Here is a 19894-nt window from a genome sequence, read left to right on the forward strand (position 1 = left end):
TGTACCTGCTTATTCTTCTTCTTCTTCTGATAAGCTAGCCACTGGTTTGGTGGTAAAGTAATCCTTAAGATACAGTAAGTCTACTCCGTCTCTACTGAGAGTCAAAACCCAAATGGACTTTTTGTCACACCCTGAACTGTTTCACCTGTCTTTGTGCTTGTCTCCACCCCCCTCCGGATGTAGCCCATCTTCCCCATTCCTAAGCGCTATATGGCTATTTCAGGTGCATATGATGCCATGTTCGTCAGAAGAATGTTGCAAAGCAATCCAATAAAGAGGGCCATGCCTGGGGAAAATCAGTTGAATCATTGAATCATTCTCATAAAATAAATGCAAATAAAACTATTTCACCTGATCAAATTTAAGGTTGCGACTAGCTTGGAGGCGTTTCTAGTTCCACCTGAGAGGGCACAGGGGAATGACATACATGATGTGAGAGAACTAATGAGCCCTCTCAGAATGGAGCCTACAGTACTTTCTGCAGAGTCACATTAAGGGTTTGAAAAGGAATAAGGAGGAAGAAAGACATTTCTGCTTGCTGCTACAGTACTGCCAGAAATACTGTACATAAAATATAATATATAACGCTTTAGTAAAGCATTGGCTTAATCAGACACTTTTCTAGTTAGAATACTGTACTGTATTGTGTCAGATTGATTGTGATACTGATATCAGTGTGTCCAAAGAATTTTCCCAGTGAAAATAATACCTGCTTAGTTCTTTATTTGGAAGAATATTCATTTAGCCATTAATATGAGAGCTGAGGTTTTTAAGATGATGAGTAGGCACAATGTCAAATTCAAACCAGCCAAAATTCAAATTTTTCAAAGATTATTGTAGCCTACCAGTGTACTGTAGATCAAAACTATTGGGTGAGAAAATTAGAATTTCCCTGAACCAATACCTCATATCGCCACCATATTCACATTATCTTGAAGTACTAACAATGTAGATGTCAGTTTATAGCTGAACCTATGACTCAGTCAACTGTAGCTACAGGTACTGGGTCTACAGGTCTGTTATATCATCTGGACTAATAGAGGGTTTCTATTTCAACTCATCACTTCATTATCCCTCAGGTGCACAGGGGTGGGGCAGCACTCACAGCACTCACATGAAACAGAAATTATTAGGCAAAGGAAATATATTACATTTCTGAAGCACTATGATTAGCCTAGCCTAAATCCTGGTAATGCACACATGCAGTCTTTATATAAAATTATATGAAACCATCTTAGGCTCCAAATTGTAAGCTGAGCTGTTTCCATTTCATTTCCTTTTCAATCACACACACAGCATCATCACACACTGTCTCCATTTCCTGACCACAATGGTAACATCATAGGCGTAGGTGACATTTAACCAGGATACTAAAAGTCTCATCTGGTGAGATGTCAGTTTTATTTGACCAAAGTATAACATTTAGGACACTACCTAATGAGCTTACTGATTTGGAGGGAGATTTTTTTTCTCTCATTCACACAGGATCAAAATAAATTCCTTAGAGAACTGTGAGATCAATAGAAGAACTTGGTCCATCATTTAACAAAAAACTAATCAGTAGTTGGTTTCCATCCAATTGGCAACAGATTTCCATGTACATTTTTCCCACCGTTGGTGTTTTTCCACCAAACTGACTTGTTGCAGATAACAATCTGTGCATGAAAACCTCTACACCTGCATTGCTTGCTGTTTGGGGTTTTAGACTGGGTTTCTGTACAGCACTTTGTGACATCAGCTGATGTAAGAAGGGCTTTATAAATACATTTGATTTGATTTGATTTGATGATGTCGTGCAGTGTTTCCCAACTCTGGTCCTCGAGTTCCCCCAACAGTACATAGTTTTGTTGTAGCCCTTGACAAACACACCTCATTCAACTCATTGAGGGCTTGATGATTAGTTTGACGAGTTGAATCAGGTGTGCTGGTCCACGGCTAAAATAAAAATGTGTACTGTTGGGGGTACTGGAGGACCCGGGTTGGGAAACACTGGCGTAGTACACACACAAATGTACATTTAGCTTAAGTTTTCATGTAAACATCACAAAAACTGTTGCGTTAAATAGCAAATGTGCCTACTCTGGTTTTGGCACGTGCTCACAGATACAGTGCGGTAAGCTCGTCTACATAATGAGATTAATACGGATAAGAGCGAGAATATTTGTATTTGTCAAACGGCAGTCACTATCCATCATCATGTCACCAGAATCAGACCCTCTATATTTATTGGAAAGGAGCATCAAGATCACTGTGCACTTTCACCACACTGTGAAGTTCATCATAAATTACTGAATTTCATCTGTAGCCTAATAAACTGCATGGTTTCCCGAGTTGTAGTGGGAGGACCATATACCATATCATGCATGACTCCAAGTTTACCTCGATATGATGATTTTTATATCAATATTTGCGCATAAAGGTATTTCCACCGCCATATAGCATTACTATATTACCGACACAAAAATATCCCATCATGTCATACAAACAAATTATCTGTTGGCATTCAAAATTGTACTGAAACTTCCTGTTGCAATCACAGCTGTCGTGATTTACTCGCATAAAAACGTGGCTATTGTTATTGGTCGGCGGCATAACTAAATGGAATATGAATATAAGTATGCATTAACACACGACAGACTGTGCCTTGCCAGGGAATTATCGCACACCTCAGCGGTGTGAGAAAGCACGAGGGCCAAGGCCTCTCTGTTATTTTGCTATATCTGACAGCCTTATGTAAAGTTGGCCCAGTGTGTTGATAAGGCATTTTAAATGTAAAAACATTTTCCAAAATGTCAAATCACAAATAATTATTCTCATAAATACATTTTCTCCGTCACAATGTAAATGTACATCAGAATTTCTCAAACAAATATTCCATGAATCATAAAGTCAGTTATCAAAAAACACATAATAAAACAGCAATTAATATAGGAAAGGTTACACAACTACACTATACCCAATGGTAATGCTATTGGAAGTTGCTGCCAAGGGCACATGAAGTATGTAATCCCCTATCTACATCGTTATGAGTACTAGATTTACACCGTTTTTTAAGTACACATTTATTGTGATTTGATGTTTCAAAAAATTGCTCACTGTACAGCATGTCTGCTGAAGAGGGACATGAGAGAGGATGATAAATTAATTGTTTTATTATATACAGCACCAGTCAAAAGTTTGGACACACCTACTCATTAAAGGGTTTTTCTTAATTGTTACTATGTTCTACATCATAGAATAGAGTGAAGACATCAAAACTATGAAATAACACATGGAATCACGTAGTAACCAAAGAAGTGTTCAACAAATCAAATTATATTTTATATTTGAGATTCTTCAAAGTAGCCACCCTTTGCCTTGATGACAGCTTTGCACACTCTTGACATTCTCTCAACCAGTTCCTCTGTCCAGTGTCTGTTCTTTCTTTCTTTCCAGTCTGAGATATGGCGTTTTCTTTGCAACTCTGCCTAGAAGGCCAGCATCCCAGAGTTGCCTCTTCACTGTTGACGTTGAGACTGGTGTTTTGCGGGTACTATTTAATGAAGCAGCCAGTTGAGGACTTGTGAGGCATCTGTTTCTCAAACTAGACACTCTAATGTACTAGTTACTTGCTCAGTTGTGCACTTGGCCCTCCCACTCCTCTTTCTATTCTGGTTAGAGCCAGTTTGCGCTGTACTGTGAAGGGAGTAGTACACAGAGTTGTACCAGATCTTCAGTTTCTTGGTAATTTCTCCCATGGAATAGCCTTCATTTCTCAGAACAAGAATAGACACGTTTCAGAAGAAAGGGTTTTGTTTCTGGCCATTTGGAGCCTGTAATCGAACCCACAAATGCTGATGCTCCAGATACTCAACCACTCTAAAGAAGGCCAGTTTTATTGCTTCTTTAATCAGAACAACAGTTTTCAGCTAAGCAAACATAATTGCAAAAGGGTTTTCTAATGATCAATTAGCCTTTTAAAATTATAAACTTGAATTAGCTAACACAACGTGTCATTGGAACACATGGTTGCTGATAATGGGTCTCTGTATGCCTATGTAGATATTCCATAAAGAATCTGCCATTTCCAGCTACAATAGTAATTTACAACATTAACAATGTCTACACTGTATTTCTGATCAATTTTATGTTATTTTAATAGACACAAATTTTTTTTCAAAAACAAGGAAATGTCTAAGTGACCCCAAACTTTTGAACTGTACTGTACATGTAGGTAGGTGTAAAGTGACTTTATTACTGTATGATTTACTCTATACCAAAACCAGATAATATACCCAATAACAACATGCCCTTCACAATGTATGAACAATACTGTGCTTTTTTCATGAATGTCTAGATTAGATCATAATTTGACCTGCAAATGGCACCTCATGGGCAGAGTATCCCAACGTCTACTGTATATCACCGCCTGAGATTTCAGTGTTCCATGCTACTAAAATGTATGGATTTAATCATGTATCATTACTTCTCTTCACAAAAACAAAAGCTTAGAGAAATTAAGGACGTGTCTCTAATGTGCATCATCAGTTTCTCATCGCTCACCTCATCTTTAGCCATGACCACTAGAGTAGCCTGAACCACAGCTAATGCTTTTCTTACAGTAGACTACCATCTAGAAAAAATATAATTACAGCTAGCCATTGACAGTGTTCAATGGCTAGGCTACATTGGCAGTGTACAATATTATTAATGTGACCGTCATGACCAATTCTGGATTTCCCTTTAGGCTATGGATCACCTTTAAACATGTACAACTTTCAGCACAGCAACGCCATAGCAGGTCTCAGGTGAGTAACTGTACCTTGTCTGTGACAACACAAGCATGAAAGCTTTTGGTTTTAATCCAAAGTTAGTGTGACAATCAATTTCTACGCTCAACAGAAGCCTTATGTGAATCTTGAGGGAGCATTCGGACTACACAAAAACCAACATGTCCACTTCTGCTTCTATGGGGACAATGGGGACAGTGAATTAGTTCCAAGTTCTCTGAATCAAGATATTAGGTGTTCCTCTCAAGCCTCAATTAATATAGAAACTACTTAACTAAAACGGTTGAAATCCAAACTTTGTTAAGTCTGGAAAATAACACCTAACACAAACCCAGAGGAAAACCCCAAACCACATAACCATAAATGATTTGAAGAGACTTACGGTAGTGAAGTTCCATGGGTAACACTCCGATCCCCGGAATGTGCAATGCAGCAGCATGTCACTGATATCGTGGCCCGTGCGGTTGTAGAAGTCTGTCATGTTGAACTGCTTGGGCTTGAAGTTGAGGAAGTTGGCCTTATCCTTGAGGGCGTCCAGCACCTCGGGCTCGGCCAGGTGAGTGTTGGCTATTTGATAGTTGGAGTTCAGGAGGGCCAAGAGCTCCCCCACATGATACAGGTCGTTCCTGGTGATCTGGGAGAAGCGGAACTCATTGAGGTTGCAGAAGGTCACAGCAGGGAAGGTGAGGTTAGGCGCCGCCACCTCATCCAGTTTAGTGACATGAGGATACTCAAAGTAGTAGGACACGCGGTCCATGCATACCAGCATCAGCAAGGCCAGCGAGCCCAGGAACGAGAGTGTCCAGAGGAAGCGGCGAAACGTCATGTGCCCGTAGGCAAATATGTGGCTCATGCCATGTAGAGTGGACATGTTGGCGAATGCTTGCAGGTTGGAGGGCCGAATGCTCTCGATGCTTTCCTCTGAGTCCCCCTTCATGGTTGCAGGTGAGTGATCCTCAAGACGCTAGTATTTCCTCAACAAGAACTTCAGGTTCGAGAGACTTGCTTAGCAACAGAATGTAGCATAAACCAACCAGTCGCCAATGTTTTGGCGCGGCAACCTGAGCCTTTTATTCCAACGATAATCTGCAAGTGGCAAATTCTAACCGCTATCTTAAAATTGTTTTCAGACGCTTTTACAATTTCTCTTTTATAACAATTCACCTTCCAGAGGGTCTTAGTTATTCCATGTAGTCCCAGGTCTCCCCTTTTCTTTGAAGCTCCTCTTCTATTCTCTTTCTCTCTAGCTCTCACTCTGTCTCTCTCTCCCGCTCTGCTGTCTTTTGTAGCAGAACCAAACACAATGACAGCTCCAGAAACACCCACTTCTACCAAAAAGGGAATGCCTTCTGTACCCTTGGCAGTGTGAAAAGGATAATGAAAAGAACAAACAGGAGAAAATAACGGTCGGAAGTGAGGGAGAGGAGAGGGAGAGATGGGGACTGGTAATGAAAGGGCTGCGGAGGGCTGAAGAGAGGGGTTCAGCCTCAACAGTCAATGGGACCCTTCCTCCTCCTATCGGCATGAACGCCACTACATTTCGGTGATAAAGGGATGCAATGGATTTTGGAATGGAGGAAGGAATAAAGGGACAGATGGCTCACTATCCTTCGCTGCCACCTTAAATTACTTTATTTTCTCTATCTGCCACTCTATTCTCTCTTTTCTCCAGATGAAAATGATGAGGGGGGTCATAGACCTCCCACTAACCCACCTCTCCTGTGTGGTTGACAGACAAGCCCAGTGTTGGTAGGTAGCCTCCACGGTATGTACTTCCTTGCTTCGCTCTCATCCACAATTAGCAAGGAAGCCCATGCACATCTTGATGCTTTACGGCCACCTTCGCCATCCGAGCCACTAAAGCCTGTTCATCGCCATTAGCGTTTTCCCTGATCTCAACATACAGATTTCTATTCTTCCCTCTCTTTCGCTCCCTCGCTTGCTCGCTTGCTGCTCTTGCTCCCTCCCACCACCACTCTTTCTAGCCCCCCCTCTCTTTCTCTACCTCTTTAGTAGTCAGGATCCATCCTACTGCCGAATGGCTGCTTTGCCTGTGTGTCTGTGCTCACAGGGGGAGTCTCTCATTCTGTGCTGCCGGTAACTTCACTATTGTTATGGTTTTCTAATATGCTCTAACAGTCAGCGTCTGTCATCTGCAATTCAGTGATAGCTCCTTACTGTGTATGGGAATGCCACAGGTTGCATGTAGATATGGATGTAAAAATTCATAGCCACAAAGAGTATGATTTATCTGTAACAGGGGATGTGGTTGCAAGAGCCTACGTCTTCACATAGCTGAGAGCATGTGTCTCCATTTGATGTTAACAGACATCTGTCAAATAAATGATCCAAACATTGCAGAACTGAATCCATCAATCTTCTCATATTGAAAAGAGTATTTTTCTCAGGAGTATTTGGTCTCTTCTAATAGGATAGTGAAGTGAACACATTGGCTGCCACTTCATTTCTGTTAGACTTCGGTAAGTATTAACCGGCCCTACATCCCCAGAGCTCATTGTTGCCGCCTTGGTCCAGGGGAACAACCGACCCTTGGAGGGTCTTTCCATGATAATTATTGCTCCAATTATGGGCCAGGGTTTCAAGGCTTGACCAATAATAATTGGCTTGGGCTTTTATTGGGGTTAAAAGTTCATCTCATCCTAAAGAGAAACCCCGTTCATTATTCTTAAGAGCAAACAAGATGATCACTCATTGGCTCACCCTGAGAAGCCTTATTATCATAACAATAGACAAATTACCAAGGATTTTGACCACAACCCTGGAGAATTAAATCAATATATATGTCCTGGTAACCAGGAGCTCACACTCACAGCATAGCAACCAACCATTACCCATCCGCGATACTAACTTCATCAGTCGTGCTATTGAGATAATGCAAAAAATACCCGGTCATGCATCAACTTGTCAAATGGATATTGGCATAATAGAAATAGCAATTTGAAAAACACTCTGAGGAAGACACAACATGATGCCTGGAGTGATAAGACAATTTGGGTTTTATGTCCACTTTCTACATTTCTCTGTGTTTTCTGCTTTTGTTTTTTCTTACAAATTAAGACATTTTCTTTGGCAATAAAATCTCTAATGTTTTGAGGTTGAAAACAGATGAGGAAAAAACAACCATCACCCTGCTACGGGTGTAAAGGTATAAAGTATGAAGAAAATTCTAAATACATCTTCGTTAGTCATTCATGTACTTTTAGACACCAAAAATTCTCCCCACAGTGATAGCCAATGTTCTGTTAGTGTTGTGTTCTGACACAAAATAGCTGTCACCCATCACTTAGGTGGAGGCTATTCCTTGGAGTTGCATGAAGTCACCCCTTTACTCCCACTTTTGATGTAAAGGGCTTTGAGGCCTAGTGAAAAGCTTTAAATAAGCGATCTATGATCATTATGACAATCCATCATGTCATCCCATTTGTACCACATAAACATGTCCATACAATAGGTGCCTAAGTTTGACATAGGGGCCTAATCAATAAAGTGACTCAGTTGTCAACTGCAATTGGTTCACCATATTTGCATAGATTTTCATCTAAATAATTTAAACTCCACAAACATATTCAAGAAATGTAAATAACTGACAAACGTACAGCCTATGCACTTATTTGCATTTTACTTGTACTACTGTAGTACATTATATGTAGACAAACAGATTATACAAAATCAAACTGGTTAAAGTTTTTGCATTCATGCTTGTTACAGATTGTAGAGGGGAAAACTGTGGACTTTTCGCTTAGTAATTGGCTTTCAAGTGGCTGGTGATTTGCGAGGCATAATGCAGTGAATATTAATAGGAAGAGAAACATTTGAAGCACTCACTCCTAAGCGATATATAAATGGTTCTCTTTATGTGGGTCTTTTTGAATGTGTGTGCCTGTCACTAACTACAGCAAATACAGACACAGTTATGTCTCTCTGACTGCTATACAGCTCAACTTAAATGTAACAAAATTCTGCTCCTACATGCAATGCACCAAAAACATGTCTTCATACTGCACAATGCACCAAAGATAGGCTTTATACTGTGATGCACGATGCATTACATAAATGTCTTCATATTTTCTACTAGTTCAGAGAAATGCTTGGAAATGCACAGAGTCATCCTCATATTGACTTGGTCAATTCAGTATTCCTGGAAACTGGAAGGGAAGCAGCTAAAATGATACAGCTTATAATTTATGTCCAGTACTCTGCATAGCTGCAGGGCCTAGTGGGATAAATTAAAACAGGATTTATTTGACTTTATACTGATCCAGTGGTGAAGGTTTGTTGGCTAGTTAACTGGATAGTCCAACAACAGGAATAAATTGTAGCTTGTGACATATTCAATATAAGATATGTGCTAAAAATTTGAATCACACATGAGTACCTCAAGTCAGGATGCAGCAGGTGATGTCTTTGTTCTATGGTGTAATCAATAGGAGGAAACGTTTCCTGCAGTCAAATGACCAAATCGCACTCTAGTGGCCTCATGGGTGAAATGTTATTCATATTTTTCATAATTTCGTAGTTACTCAATATTTTTTCTTTTAATAAAATAAAAATCTGGTGTTTCAATGTCAAACAGTTTTGTTATTTTTCAGTCTTCTGTGATTTATACATATTGGGATGCAAACTCAAAATTGAATACATTTCAACTTTATATCTGATATGGTAAGGGTGTCTTCTTTTTTATCGTGTGCGAGGTGTATAGAGTTGAAGGCCGTCATTGTAAATAAGAATTTGATCTGAACTGACTTGCCGAGTGAAATAGATTTTCCTTTTTTATATATACAGTATATGTATATACACACACTGCCGTTCAAAAGATCTGGGTAACTTAGAAATGTCCTTGTTTATGAAAGAAAAGCAAAGAAAATTGGCCATTAAAATAACATCAAATTCATCAGAAATACAGTGTAGACATTGTTAATGTTGTAAATGACTATTGTAGCTGGAAATGGCTGATTTTTAATGGAATATCTACATAGGAGTACAGATGCCCATTATCAGCAACCATCACTCCTATGTTCCAATGTCACGTTGTGTTAGATAATCCAAGTTTATACTTTTAAAAGGCTAATTGATCATTAGAAAACCCTTTTGCAATTATGTTAGCACAGCTGAAAACTGTTGTTCTGATTAAAGCAATACAACTGGCCTTCTTTAGAATGGTTGAGTATCTGGAGCATCAGCATTTGTGGGTTCAAAATAGCCAGAAACAAAGACCTTTCTTCTGAAACTCGTCATTCTATTCTTGTTCTGAGAAATGAAGGCTATTCCATGCGAGAAATTGCCAAGAAACTGAAGATCTGGAACAACGCTGTGTACTACTCCTTTCACAGAACATTGCAAACTGGCTCTAACCAGAATATAAAGAGGAGTGGGAGGGCCCGGTGCACAACTGAGCAAGAGGGCAGGTACATTAGAGTGTCTCGTTTGAGAAACAGACGCCTCACAAATCTTCAACTGGCTGCTTCATTAAAAGGTACTCACAAAACACTTTGTACTCTCAACGTCAACAGTGAAGAGGCAACTCCGGGATGCTGGCCTTCTAGGCAGAGTTGTAAAGAAAAAGCCATATCTCAGACTGGCCAATAAAAATAAAAGATTAAGATGGGCAAAAGAACACAGACACTGAACAGAGGAACTCTGCCTAGAAGGCCAGCATCCCAGAATTGCCTCTTCACTGTTGACGTGAGACTGGTGTTTTGTGGGTACTATTTTTTTAAAGGACATTTCTAAGTGACCCCAAACTTTTGAACGGTAGTGTATATTTGGTTTAAAACCAAGAACCACTCTGTGTGTCCCAGATTTAGCCCACTGCATTGAAACAACATAACTTGTCATTTATAACATACAACAGGGAAGGGAAACTCCAGTCCTCCGGGACCGAGGTGGTGTCACACTTTTTCCCCCATTCCTAGCTGATTAAACTAATCACATTATAAACTGACAATCATGGTTGATTATTGAAGTCAGGTGTGTTAGCTGGGGCTGTGCCAAAAGTGTGACACCAACCCCCTTATGCCTGTCTACATGAATGAATCCTGGTCTACATCTCTAAAGTACTCATCTGGTGTATTACATATTGTTCTACGACAGTCCTTCAGGATTGCTATTGTACAAATCTAAGCTCTCCAGCCAAGGAATTTTCTAAACATCCCTCTTGCTCTTTTCAAATGCCAGCTCTGTTGGTATCTGCAATTGTAAAGTCATCCTCTCAATCACAAACCTACCCAAAGAAACACCATCTGTGCCATCCAGAACAGCCAAGCATGGCCAGGAAATGATTGGGTTCCAAATTTCTATTGATTTTTTTGAGAAAGAAACAAAATCTTAGGCAACAGAACATTTGATGGTCCAATAACTATTCCATTCCTCCTCATGTAATTAAATAAAATGCCATTGCCTCTTTTACATTTTCAATTACACATCCCGACGATTCAGTCATTTCTACAGTGCCTTGCAAAAGTATTCATCCTCCTAGGCGTTTTTCCTATTTTGTTGCATTACAACCTGTAATTTAAATTAATTTTTATTTGGATTTCATGTAATGGACATACACAAATAGTCCAAATTGGTGAAGTGAAATGAAAAAAAATACTTGTTTAAAAAAAAAAAATGGAAAAGTGGTACGTATATATGAATTCACCCCCTTTGCCATGAAGCCCCTAAATAAGATCTGGTGCATCCGATTACCTTCAAGAGTCACATAATTAGTTAAATAAAGTCCACCTGTGTGCAATCTAAGTGTCACATGATCTGTCACGTGATCTCAATATATACACCTTTTATGAAAGGCCCTAGAGTCTGCAATACCACTAAGCAAGTGGCACCACCAAGCAAGCGGCACCATAAAGACCAATGAGCTCTTCAAACAGGTCAGGGACAAAGTTGTGGAGAAATACAGATCAGGGTTGGGCTATAAAAAAATTGCTGAAACGTTGAACATCCTACAGAGCACCATTAAATCCATTATTAAAAATTGGAAAGAATATGGCACCACAACAAACCTGCCAAGAGGCCCACCAAAACTCACAAACCATGCATGGAGGGCATTAATCGGACAGGCAACAAAGAGACCAAAGTTCCACAGTGGAGATTGGAGTATCTGTCTATAGGACCACGTTAAGCCGTGCACTCCACGGAGCTGGGCTTCATGGAAGAGTGACCAGAAAAAGAAAAAAAAAATCCATTGCTTAAAGAATAAAATAAGCAAACACGTTTGGTGTTCACCAAAAGGCATGTGGGAGATTCCCCAAACATATGGAACAAGGTACTCGGGTCAGATGAGACTAAAATTGAGCTTTTGGGAATTCAAGGAGAACACTATGTCTGGTGCAAACACAACACCTCTCATCACCCCGAGAACACCATCGCCACAGTGAAGCATGGTGGTGGCAGCGTCATGCTGTGGGGATGTTTATCATCGGCAGGGACTGGGAAACTGGTCAGAATTGAAGGAACAATGGATGCCACTAAATACAGGGAAATTCTGAGGGAAACCGGTTTCAGTCTTCCAGAGATTTGAGACTGGGACGGAGATTTACCTTCCAGCAGGACAATGACCCTAAGCATACTGCTAAAGCGACACTCGAGTGGTTTAAGGAGAAACATTTAAATGTCTTGGAATGCCTAGTCAAAGCTCAGACCTCAATCCAATTGAGAATCTGTGGTATGACTTAAAGATTGCTGTACACCAGCGGGAACCCATCCAACTTGAAGGTGCTGGAGCAGTTGGACTTGAATAATGGGCAAAAATCCCAGTGGCTAGATGTGCCAAGCTTATAGAGACATACCCTAAGAGACTTGCCGCAGCAATTGCTGCAAAAGGTGGCTCTACAAAGTATTGACTTTGGGGGGTGAATAGTTATGCACACTCAAGTTCAGTATTTTTTGTCTTATTTCTTGTTTGTTTCACAATAAAACATATTTTGCATCTTCAAAGTGGTAGGCATGTTGTGTAAATCAAATGATACAAAGAAAATCAATTTTAATTCCAGGTTGTAATGCAACAAAATAGGAAAAATGCCAAAGGGGGTGAATTCGTAAGCCACAGTATTTAATTCTGCTCTTTTGACCTCTTTATATACTTTTATTAAATTCATGCACCTGATGTGGATTGATTGTGTCTATTGTTATTATGGCTCCATTTCCTGTCTTCAGAGGCTCCTGTCCACAATGACTATGTCCCCCTACATTTTGGGCTAGTCATGCTACTCTTATTAAAACTGATGAATTCTCATCTCATTTGTAAGGGTTTTTCTTGTCAGGGAATATGGTCAGTAATGGACACAGTGCTCTAACCATGAGTAGGAGGTGCTCTTGTTGGCAATGTAAGCCTATCAATAAATCAATCAGTATTCATCATCATACACAGATATCTCAACATTTATGTTTACACTATGTTTACACTCCTTATAATGACTTATGCACTGACTCTTCCACCTGAACACAGCCTTCTAGATCAGCTAAGCAACACACTTTGTGCCCTACCAAACCAAACTGCAGCGAGAGCTGGCCCAGGCCCCAAGCCTCAGAGGATGCATTAGACCCCATTCCAATGTGGCCCAGTGGGTGACTTTGTAAAAGGGTAAACTATCTGACATTTGAGGGCAGCATGGGCATCAGACAGTGATAGAGGGACTGGGATGGTCCTCTATGCCCAGAATGATGCAGTGCCACTTTTCCAGAATGGAGGAGCCAGAAACAGTGCATTAGGATTACAGAAAGACAGATGCTTAGACTGAGAACTGCTCTGCACACCTTCACCTTGACAAACCTGATCACCAGCCCTTTTGCAAGACTAACACTAGGTTACATGTACTAACAGAATAGCACCCTGTTCATTTTCATCCAGAATACAGAACATTTTACAGAATAGCGAAAGGGGCACTAATGTGCATTGAATATGCAATTGTGCTGTAAGATGAAACATGACATACATACGATAAAGGTAAAATGGTACAATGAGTATATCAGAATCATAGCCATCAACTGCAAGAGACTACTGACAATTTAGGCATGGACATCTAGTAGACAAATGCTTCTATATTAATCCTTAGCAACAGTAGTCAGGGAATGCAATGTCAGTGGAATGTTTTAAACAGTACCAGTTATCTCTAAGATGTATTGAAATGTTAATTAGCTATTTAGGGGTTTGTTTCAGCACTCATTTGGGGGAAGAGCAATTTGCGGGTGGGCGTTCTCAAATTGATAGTGAGGGGAAACTGTTCCATTCATCTCATTATATAGAGCATGTTTTAAAACTATCATGTTTCAAGGTAAGACCCAGATGCAGACAACGTCGAATTAACAATAGTTTATTTATCCAACAGGGGCAGGGAAAAGACAGGTCAAGGAAAGCCAGGGGTCAGTAATCCAGATAGGTGGGGAAAAGGTACAGGACAGCAAGGCTGTGAGACATGGGTTTAACTCTGGACACATGAAAGGTGGGATGTATACGAAGAGTACGGGGCAACAGAAGATGAACAGCAGAGGGGTGGACAGCCATACCTTCTGCCCAGGATGATAGTGGTCCGCTTGACGATCCGCTTGTCGTCAATACTTGGAGGTGCTCTTGAGGAGGGCCAACTGGGCTCTCCTCCAGGTACGACGACAGCAGCAGACAAACATCTGTGCAGAAGGTATGCCGACCTCTTCTTCCTGCTCAGGGAAGAGTGGGGGCTGATACCCCAGGGAACACTCAAATGCCGTTTGGCCCGTGACAGAGCAGGGAAGGGTGTTGCAGGTTTATTCCACCCACACAAGCTCTGGCTCCAGGTGGTGGGGTTATTGGAGACCAGGCAGTGCAGGGTGGTCTTAAGGTCCTGGTTGGCTCGCTCTGACAGGCCATTGGACTGGGGTGGAACCCAGAGGATAGGCTGGCCAATGACCGAATGAGGGTGCAGAACGCCTTCCAGAACTGGGACGAGAATTGAGGACCCCGGTCGGAGACCATGTCCACGGGCAGTCCATGGATCGTGCTACACCATGAGCTGGGCCGTCTCCTTGGCCGAGGGTAGTTTGAGGAGAGGAATGAAGTGGGCAGCTTTGGAAAACCGGTCAACCACAGTCAGGATGACAGTGTTGCACTCAGATGGGGGGAGACCCATGACAAAATCCAGGGATACGTGGGACCAGGGACAGTGACAGGGCATCTGGCTTGACGTTCTTGGATCCTGGTAAGAGAGGGAAAGTTGAACCAGGTAAACAGCAGAGCCCATCTCGCTTGCCTGGAGCCAGTGCCTCCATTCCTCCAATGCCATCTTCACCGCAAGAAGCTCTCGATTCCCCACATCATAGTTCCTCTCTGTGGCACTGAGGGCGATGGGAGAAGAAAGCACAGGGATTCAGCTTAAGGTCCAGGGCAGAACGTTGGGACAGGACAGCCCCCACTCCAACATCTGAAGCATCGGCCTCCACCACAAACTGACGGGAAGGACCAGGATGAACCAAGATAGGAGCAGTGGTGAAGCAATGTTTGAGGTCCCGGAATGCCTGGTCAACGGCAGAGGACCACGTGAACTGAACCTTGGTAGAGGTGAGTGTCGACAGGGGGGGAAAATGGTGAGATCCTAGTACACCGCGGGAATGGTGGAGAGGTCCGGGGCACCTTCCGAGCCCCCTAGAAGACGTTCCGGGGCAGGTTGTGTTAACTTCAGACAATGGGCGTGGCAGAACGGACTCCAGCCTGTGAGGTCAGTAATCCAGATAGGAGGGCAAAGGTACAGGATGGCTGTCAGGCTCGGGGACCAGGAAAACTAGAAAACAGGAACAATCAAGAAACAGGAACAAAACAAATTGGCAACAGACAAAGAGAACACAGGTATAAATACACAGGGGATAAAAAATGGAGGTGGGTGACACCTGGAGGGGGATGGAGACAATCACAAAGAAAGGTGAAACAGATCAGGGTGTGAGAAAACTTGGCAAACCCTTTGAATGAAGACAACAGCCACACAGCTAGTACAATACACTACAATACAGCCTAAAGAAGACATTTCCTAGAGATTACTAAAGGCAAAATCCATTTCTTTGTTCCTCTATGTGCGGACTGAACATGTGTTTGTTCAATTGTACTTATTGTTACCCTTATTGACGTTAATCTTGTGTGTGTGTGTTGTTTCAGAAGTTTCACTGGTGATTATGTATCTCATGATGTGTTTCTCGTGTGCATTTCTCAGCACCAGTATGTCTTACAAGCCTCTTTACAACATTAATAGAAAGACCAAGTTCTTTGACTGAAATGCGTACCCTTTTTATCCTCATATAATGAAGTTATAAGCCATCAAACACACTCGATCCACTTGTGACAACTAGCACCATCATGGGGTTGGTTGTCACACAGTATGGGGTTGGTTGTCACAATGTTTGCTGGTGGCTTATTTATTCTGCCTACTATCAACTATCAATCACATAGATCATGTATTTTCAGGTAGAGATACATCACGAAGCAAGTGCTTTCTATCCTTCTCGATCAGACGTTCTCGCTTTTCTCCATCTCCGTGTCTGCTCCACACAGACGGGATAAATCAGCAGGCGTGTAATGGATTATGGTCATGGTAGTTAATTGCCACATTTTCTGGGCTAAACTATGTAGAATATTGGCCTGTTGGAAACTACAACTCCCTACTACATAGCACAGTTCTGGCTTGATCTGATTTATCTCTAGAGAAACTGCACATCGAGCTCACAGAAAATAAACAAATACGAATGGAATTCAATTCAAATAATTGAACAGACCTCATCAGTTAGTTGTTTAAAAAATGAAAGATAACCAACATTTTGGTTAATTGCTCAGCACTATATGTCGGCCAAAGGTGTTTGTGTTTACTTGAAAGGGGAAAAGAGCTTGGGATTTATTGTATAGTGGCACTGGCAATCTCCCCATTCAATAATTCAAGAATTCTATCTTCCCACCCCCACCAATGCTAATTAACATGCTAGTTACCACATGGCTTGACCTAGCAACTCAGAAATAGGTTTGGAATGTAAACCTCCCTTTCCTCTTTTCAACAAACATAATTGTTCATGTATACTCCCAAAGCTAAACACTTAGAAATAAAATACCAAGACATCTGGTTTTTACTTTCACCTATGAAAAACACATTCCCCTCACCTCAATGTTTTGTCAAGCTGACATGAATTGACAAGGTGGATGAGTTCTTTCAAAGAATTCACACATTTGAATTGTTTTATTATTACACAGCATCCTTTAGATTGGGAGTAATAAGCACCCATGAGACAACCAATCCGTGAGACAACCAACCCCGGTCTCCCCTTTGTAATGCACCCTGGTTCCACAGGAGAAAAGCACCAGAGTATATGTATTTATTCACCTGACATATGACTCATTACAGCACTGAAACGAGAGAGGGACAAAGACTTTGAGGGACAAAGACGGTTTTATCCACAGTGGTTACATTATACACATATTCATAGAAATATGGTCCATTAGGGACTTGAACACACAAATCTGATGTTTACAAGCAGCACTTTCAAAACAAGAGAACTACCACACTGGGACCATAACGTGTCTCTGATTATGTTACAATACTCTAAGTAAATAATTTCAGATTATCCCTAAAAACAAGCCCTTAACCAACAATGCAGTTAAGAAAAATAAGTGTCAAGTAAAAAATAGATAATAAAAATGTATAATTAAAGAGCATCAGTAAAATAACTATTACGAGGCTATATACAGGGGTACCGGTACAGAGTCAATGTGCGGGGGCACAGGTTAGTGAAGGTATTTGAGGTAATATGTACATGTAGGTGGAGTTAAAGTGACTATGCATAGATAAAAAACAGAGAGTAGCAGCAGCGTAAAAGAGGGGGTGGGGGGGACAATGCAAATAGGCTGGGTAGCCATTTGATTAGCTTGAAACATGTTGGTATTACAGACTCACTCAGGTTGAAAATGTCAGTTAAGACACTTACCAGTTGGTCAGCGCATGCTCGGAGTACACGTCCTGGTAATCCATCTGGCCCTGCGGCCCTGTGAATGTTGACCTGTTTAAAGGTCTTACTCACATCGGTTACGGAGAGCGTGATCACACAATCGTCCGGGAACAGCTGATGCTCTCATGCATGCTTCAGTGTTGCTTGCCTCGAAGCGAGCATAGAAGTAATTTAGTTTGTCTGATAGGCTCGTATCACTAGGCATTTATTCTGCCTACTATCAACTATCAATCACATAGATAATGTATTTTCAGGTAGAGATACATCACGAAGCAAGTGCTTTCTATCCTTCTCGATCAGACGTTATTCGCTTTTCTCCATCTCCGTGTCTGCTCCACACAGACGGGATAAATCAGCAGGCGTGTAATGGATTATAGTCATGCTAGTTAATTGCCACATTTTCTGGGCGAAACTATGTAGAATATTGGCCTGTTGGAAACTACAACTCCCTACTACATCGCACAGTTCTGGCTTGATCTGATTTATCTCTAGAGAAACTGCACATCAAGCTCACAGAAAATAGTTTGTCTGATAGGCTTGTGTCACTAGGCAGCTCGCGGCTGTGCTTCCCTTTGTAGTCTGTAATGGTTTGCAAGCCCTGCCACATCTGACGAGATTCAGAGCCGGTGTATTACAATTCAATATTAGTCCTGTATTGACGCTTTGCCTGTTTCATGGTTCGTTGGAGGGCATAGTGGGATTTCTTATAATTGTATAATTGAGTTAGAGTCCCACTCCTTGAAAGCAGCATTTCTACCCTTTAGCTCAGAGCAGATGTTGCCTGTAATCCACGGCTTCTTGTTAGCGTATGTACGTACGGTCACTGTGGGGATGATGTCATCGATGCACTTATTGATGAAGCCAGTGACTGATGTGGTGTACTCCTCAATGCCATCAGAAGAATCCTGGAACATATTCCAGTCTGTGCTAGCAAAACAGTCCTGTAGCTTAGCATCTGCTTCATCTGACCACTTCTTTATTGATCGAGTCACTGGTGCTTCCTGCTTTAGTTTTTGCTTGTAAGCAGGAATCAGGAGTATATAATTATGGTCAAATTTGCCCAATGGAGGACGAGGGAGAGCTTTGTATGTACCTCTGTGTGTGGAGTAAAGTGGTCCAGAGTTTTTTCTCCTCTGGTTGCACATTTAACATGCTGGTAAAACTAATTTAAGTTTCCCTGCATTAAAGTCCTTGGCCACTAGGAGTACCGCCTCTGGATGAGCATTTTCCTGTTTGCATATGGCCTTATACAGCTGATTGAGTGTGGTCTTAGTGCCAGCATTGGTTTGTGGTGGTAAATAAACAGCTATGAAAAACAAATAGTGTTGTCTACAGCTTATCATTAGATACTCCACCTCAGGCGAGAAAAACCTTGAGACTTCCTTAATATTAGATTTTGTGCACCAGCTGTTGTTTAGAAATATACACAGACACCAACCCTTGTCTTACCGGCGGCAGCTGTTCTATCTTGCCGATGCAGCGTAAAACCCGCCAGCTGTATTTTATCCACGTTGTCGTTCAGGCACAACTCGGTGAAACATAAGATATTACAGTTTTAATGTCCCGTTGGTTGGATATTCGTGATGGTAGCTCGTCTATTTTGTCATCCAATAATGGTACGTTGGCTTACAGGACTGGTTACACCTACTTATTCAAGTGTTTTTCTTTATTTTTACTGTTTTCGACATTATAGAATAATCGTGAAGACATCAACACCATGAAATAGCACAAGTGGAATCATGTAGTAACCAAACAAGTGTTAAACAAATCAAAAATATTTGAGATTTGAAATTCTTCAAAGTAGACACCATTTTCCTTGATGACAGCTTTGCACACTCTTGGCATTATCTCAACCAGCTTCATGAGTAAGTCACCTGGAATGCCTTTCAATTAACAGGTGTGCATTGTTAAAAGTTAATTTGTGGAATTTCTTTCCTTCTTAATGTGTTTGAGCCAATCAGTTGTGTTGTGACAAGGTAGGGGTGGGATACAGAAGATAGCCTTATTTGATAAAAGACCAAGAAAAAACTGTCCATCATTACTTTAAGACATGAAGGTCAGTCAATATCGAAAATGTCAAGAAGTTTTTTCAAGTGCAGTCTCAAAAACCAGCATGCGCTAAGATGACCTGGCCTCCACAATCACTCGACCTC

At 41.3% G+C, this 19894-nt stretch overlaps 1 protein-coding gene across 1 annotated transcript in view; it reads right to left on the minus strand.

Annotated features, from left to right (window-relative positions):
- Positions 1–6646, minus strand: part of asic1c (acid-sensing (proton-gated) ion channel 1c) — a 165501-nt gene extending 158855 nt beyond the window's left edge. The window contains exon 1 of the mRNA XM_064934580.1: positions 5152–6646. Coding sequence (XP_064790652.1) covers positions 5152–5706 — 555 coding nt within the window. The 5' untranslated portion in view covers positions 5707–6646. The remainder of the gene's footprint in view (positions 1–5151) is intronic.
- Between the last annotated feature and the right edge of the window lie 13248 nt (positions 6647–19894).

Source organism: Oncorhynchus masou, chromosome 3 (assembly GCF_036934945.1).
Source record: "Oncorhynchus masou masou isolate Uvic2021 chromosome 3, UVic_Omas_1.1, whole genome shotgun sequence".
Taxonomy (NCBI): Eukaryota; Metazoa; Chordata; class Actinopteri; order Salmoniformes; family Salmonidae; genus Oncorhynchus; species Oncorhynchus masou.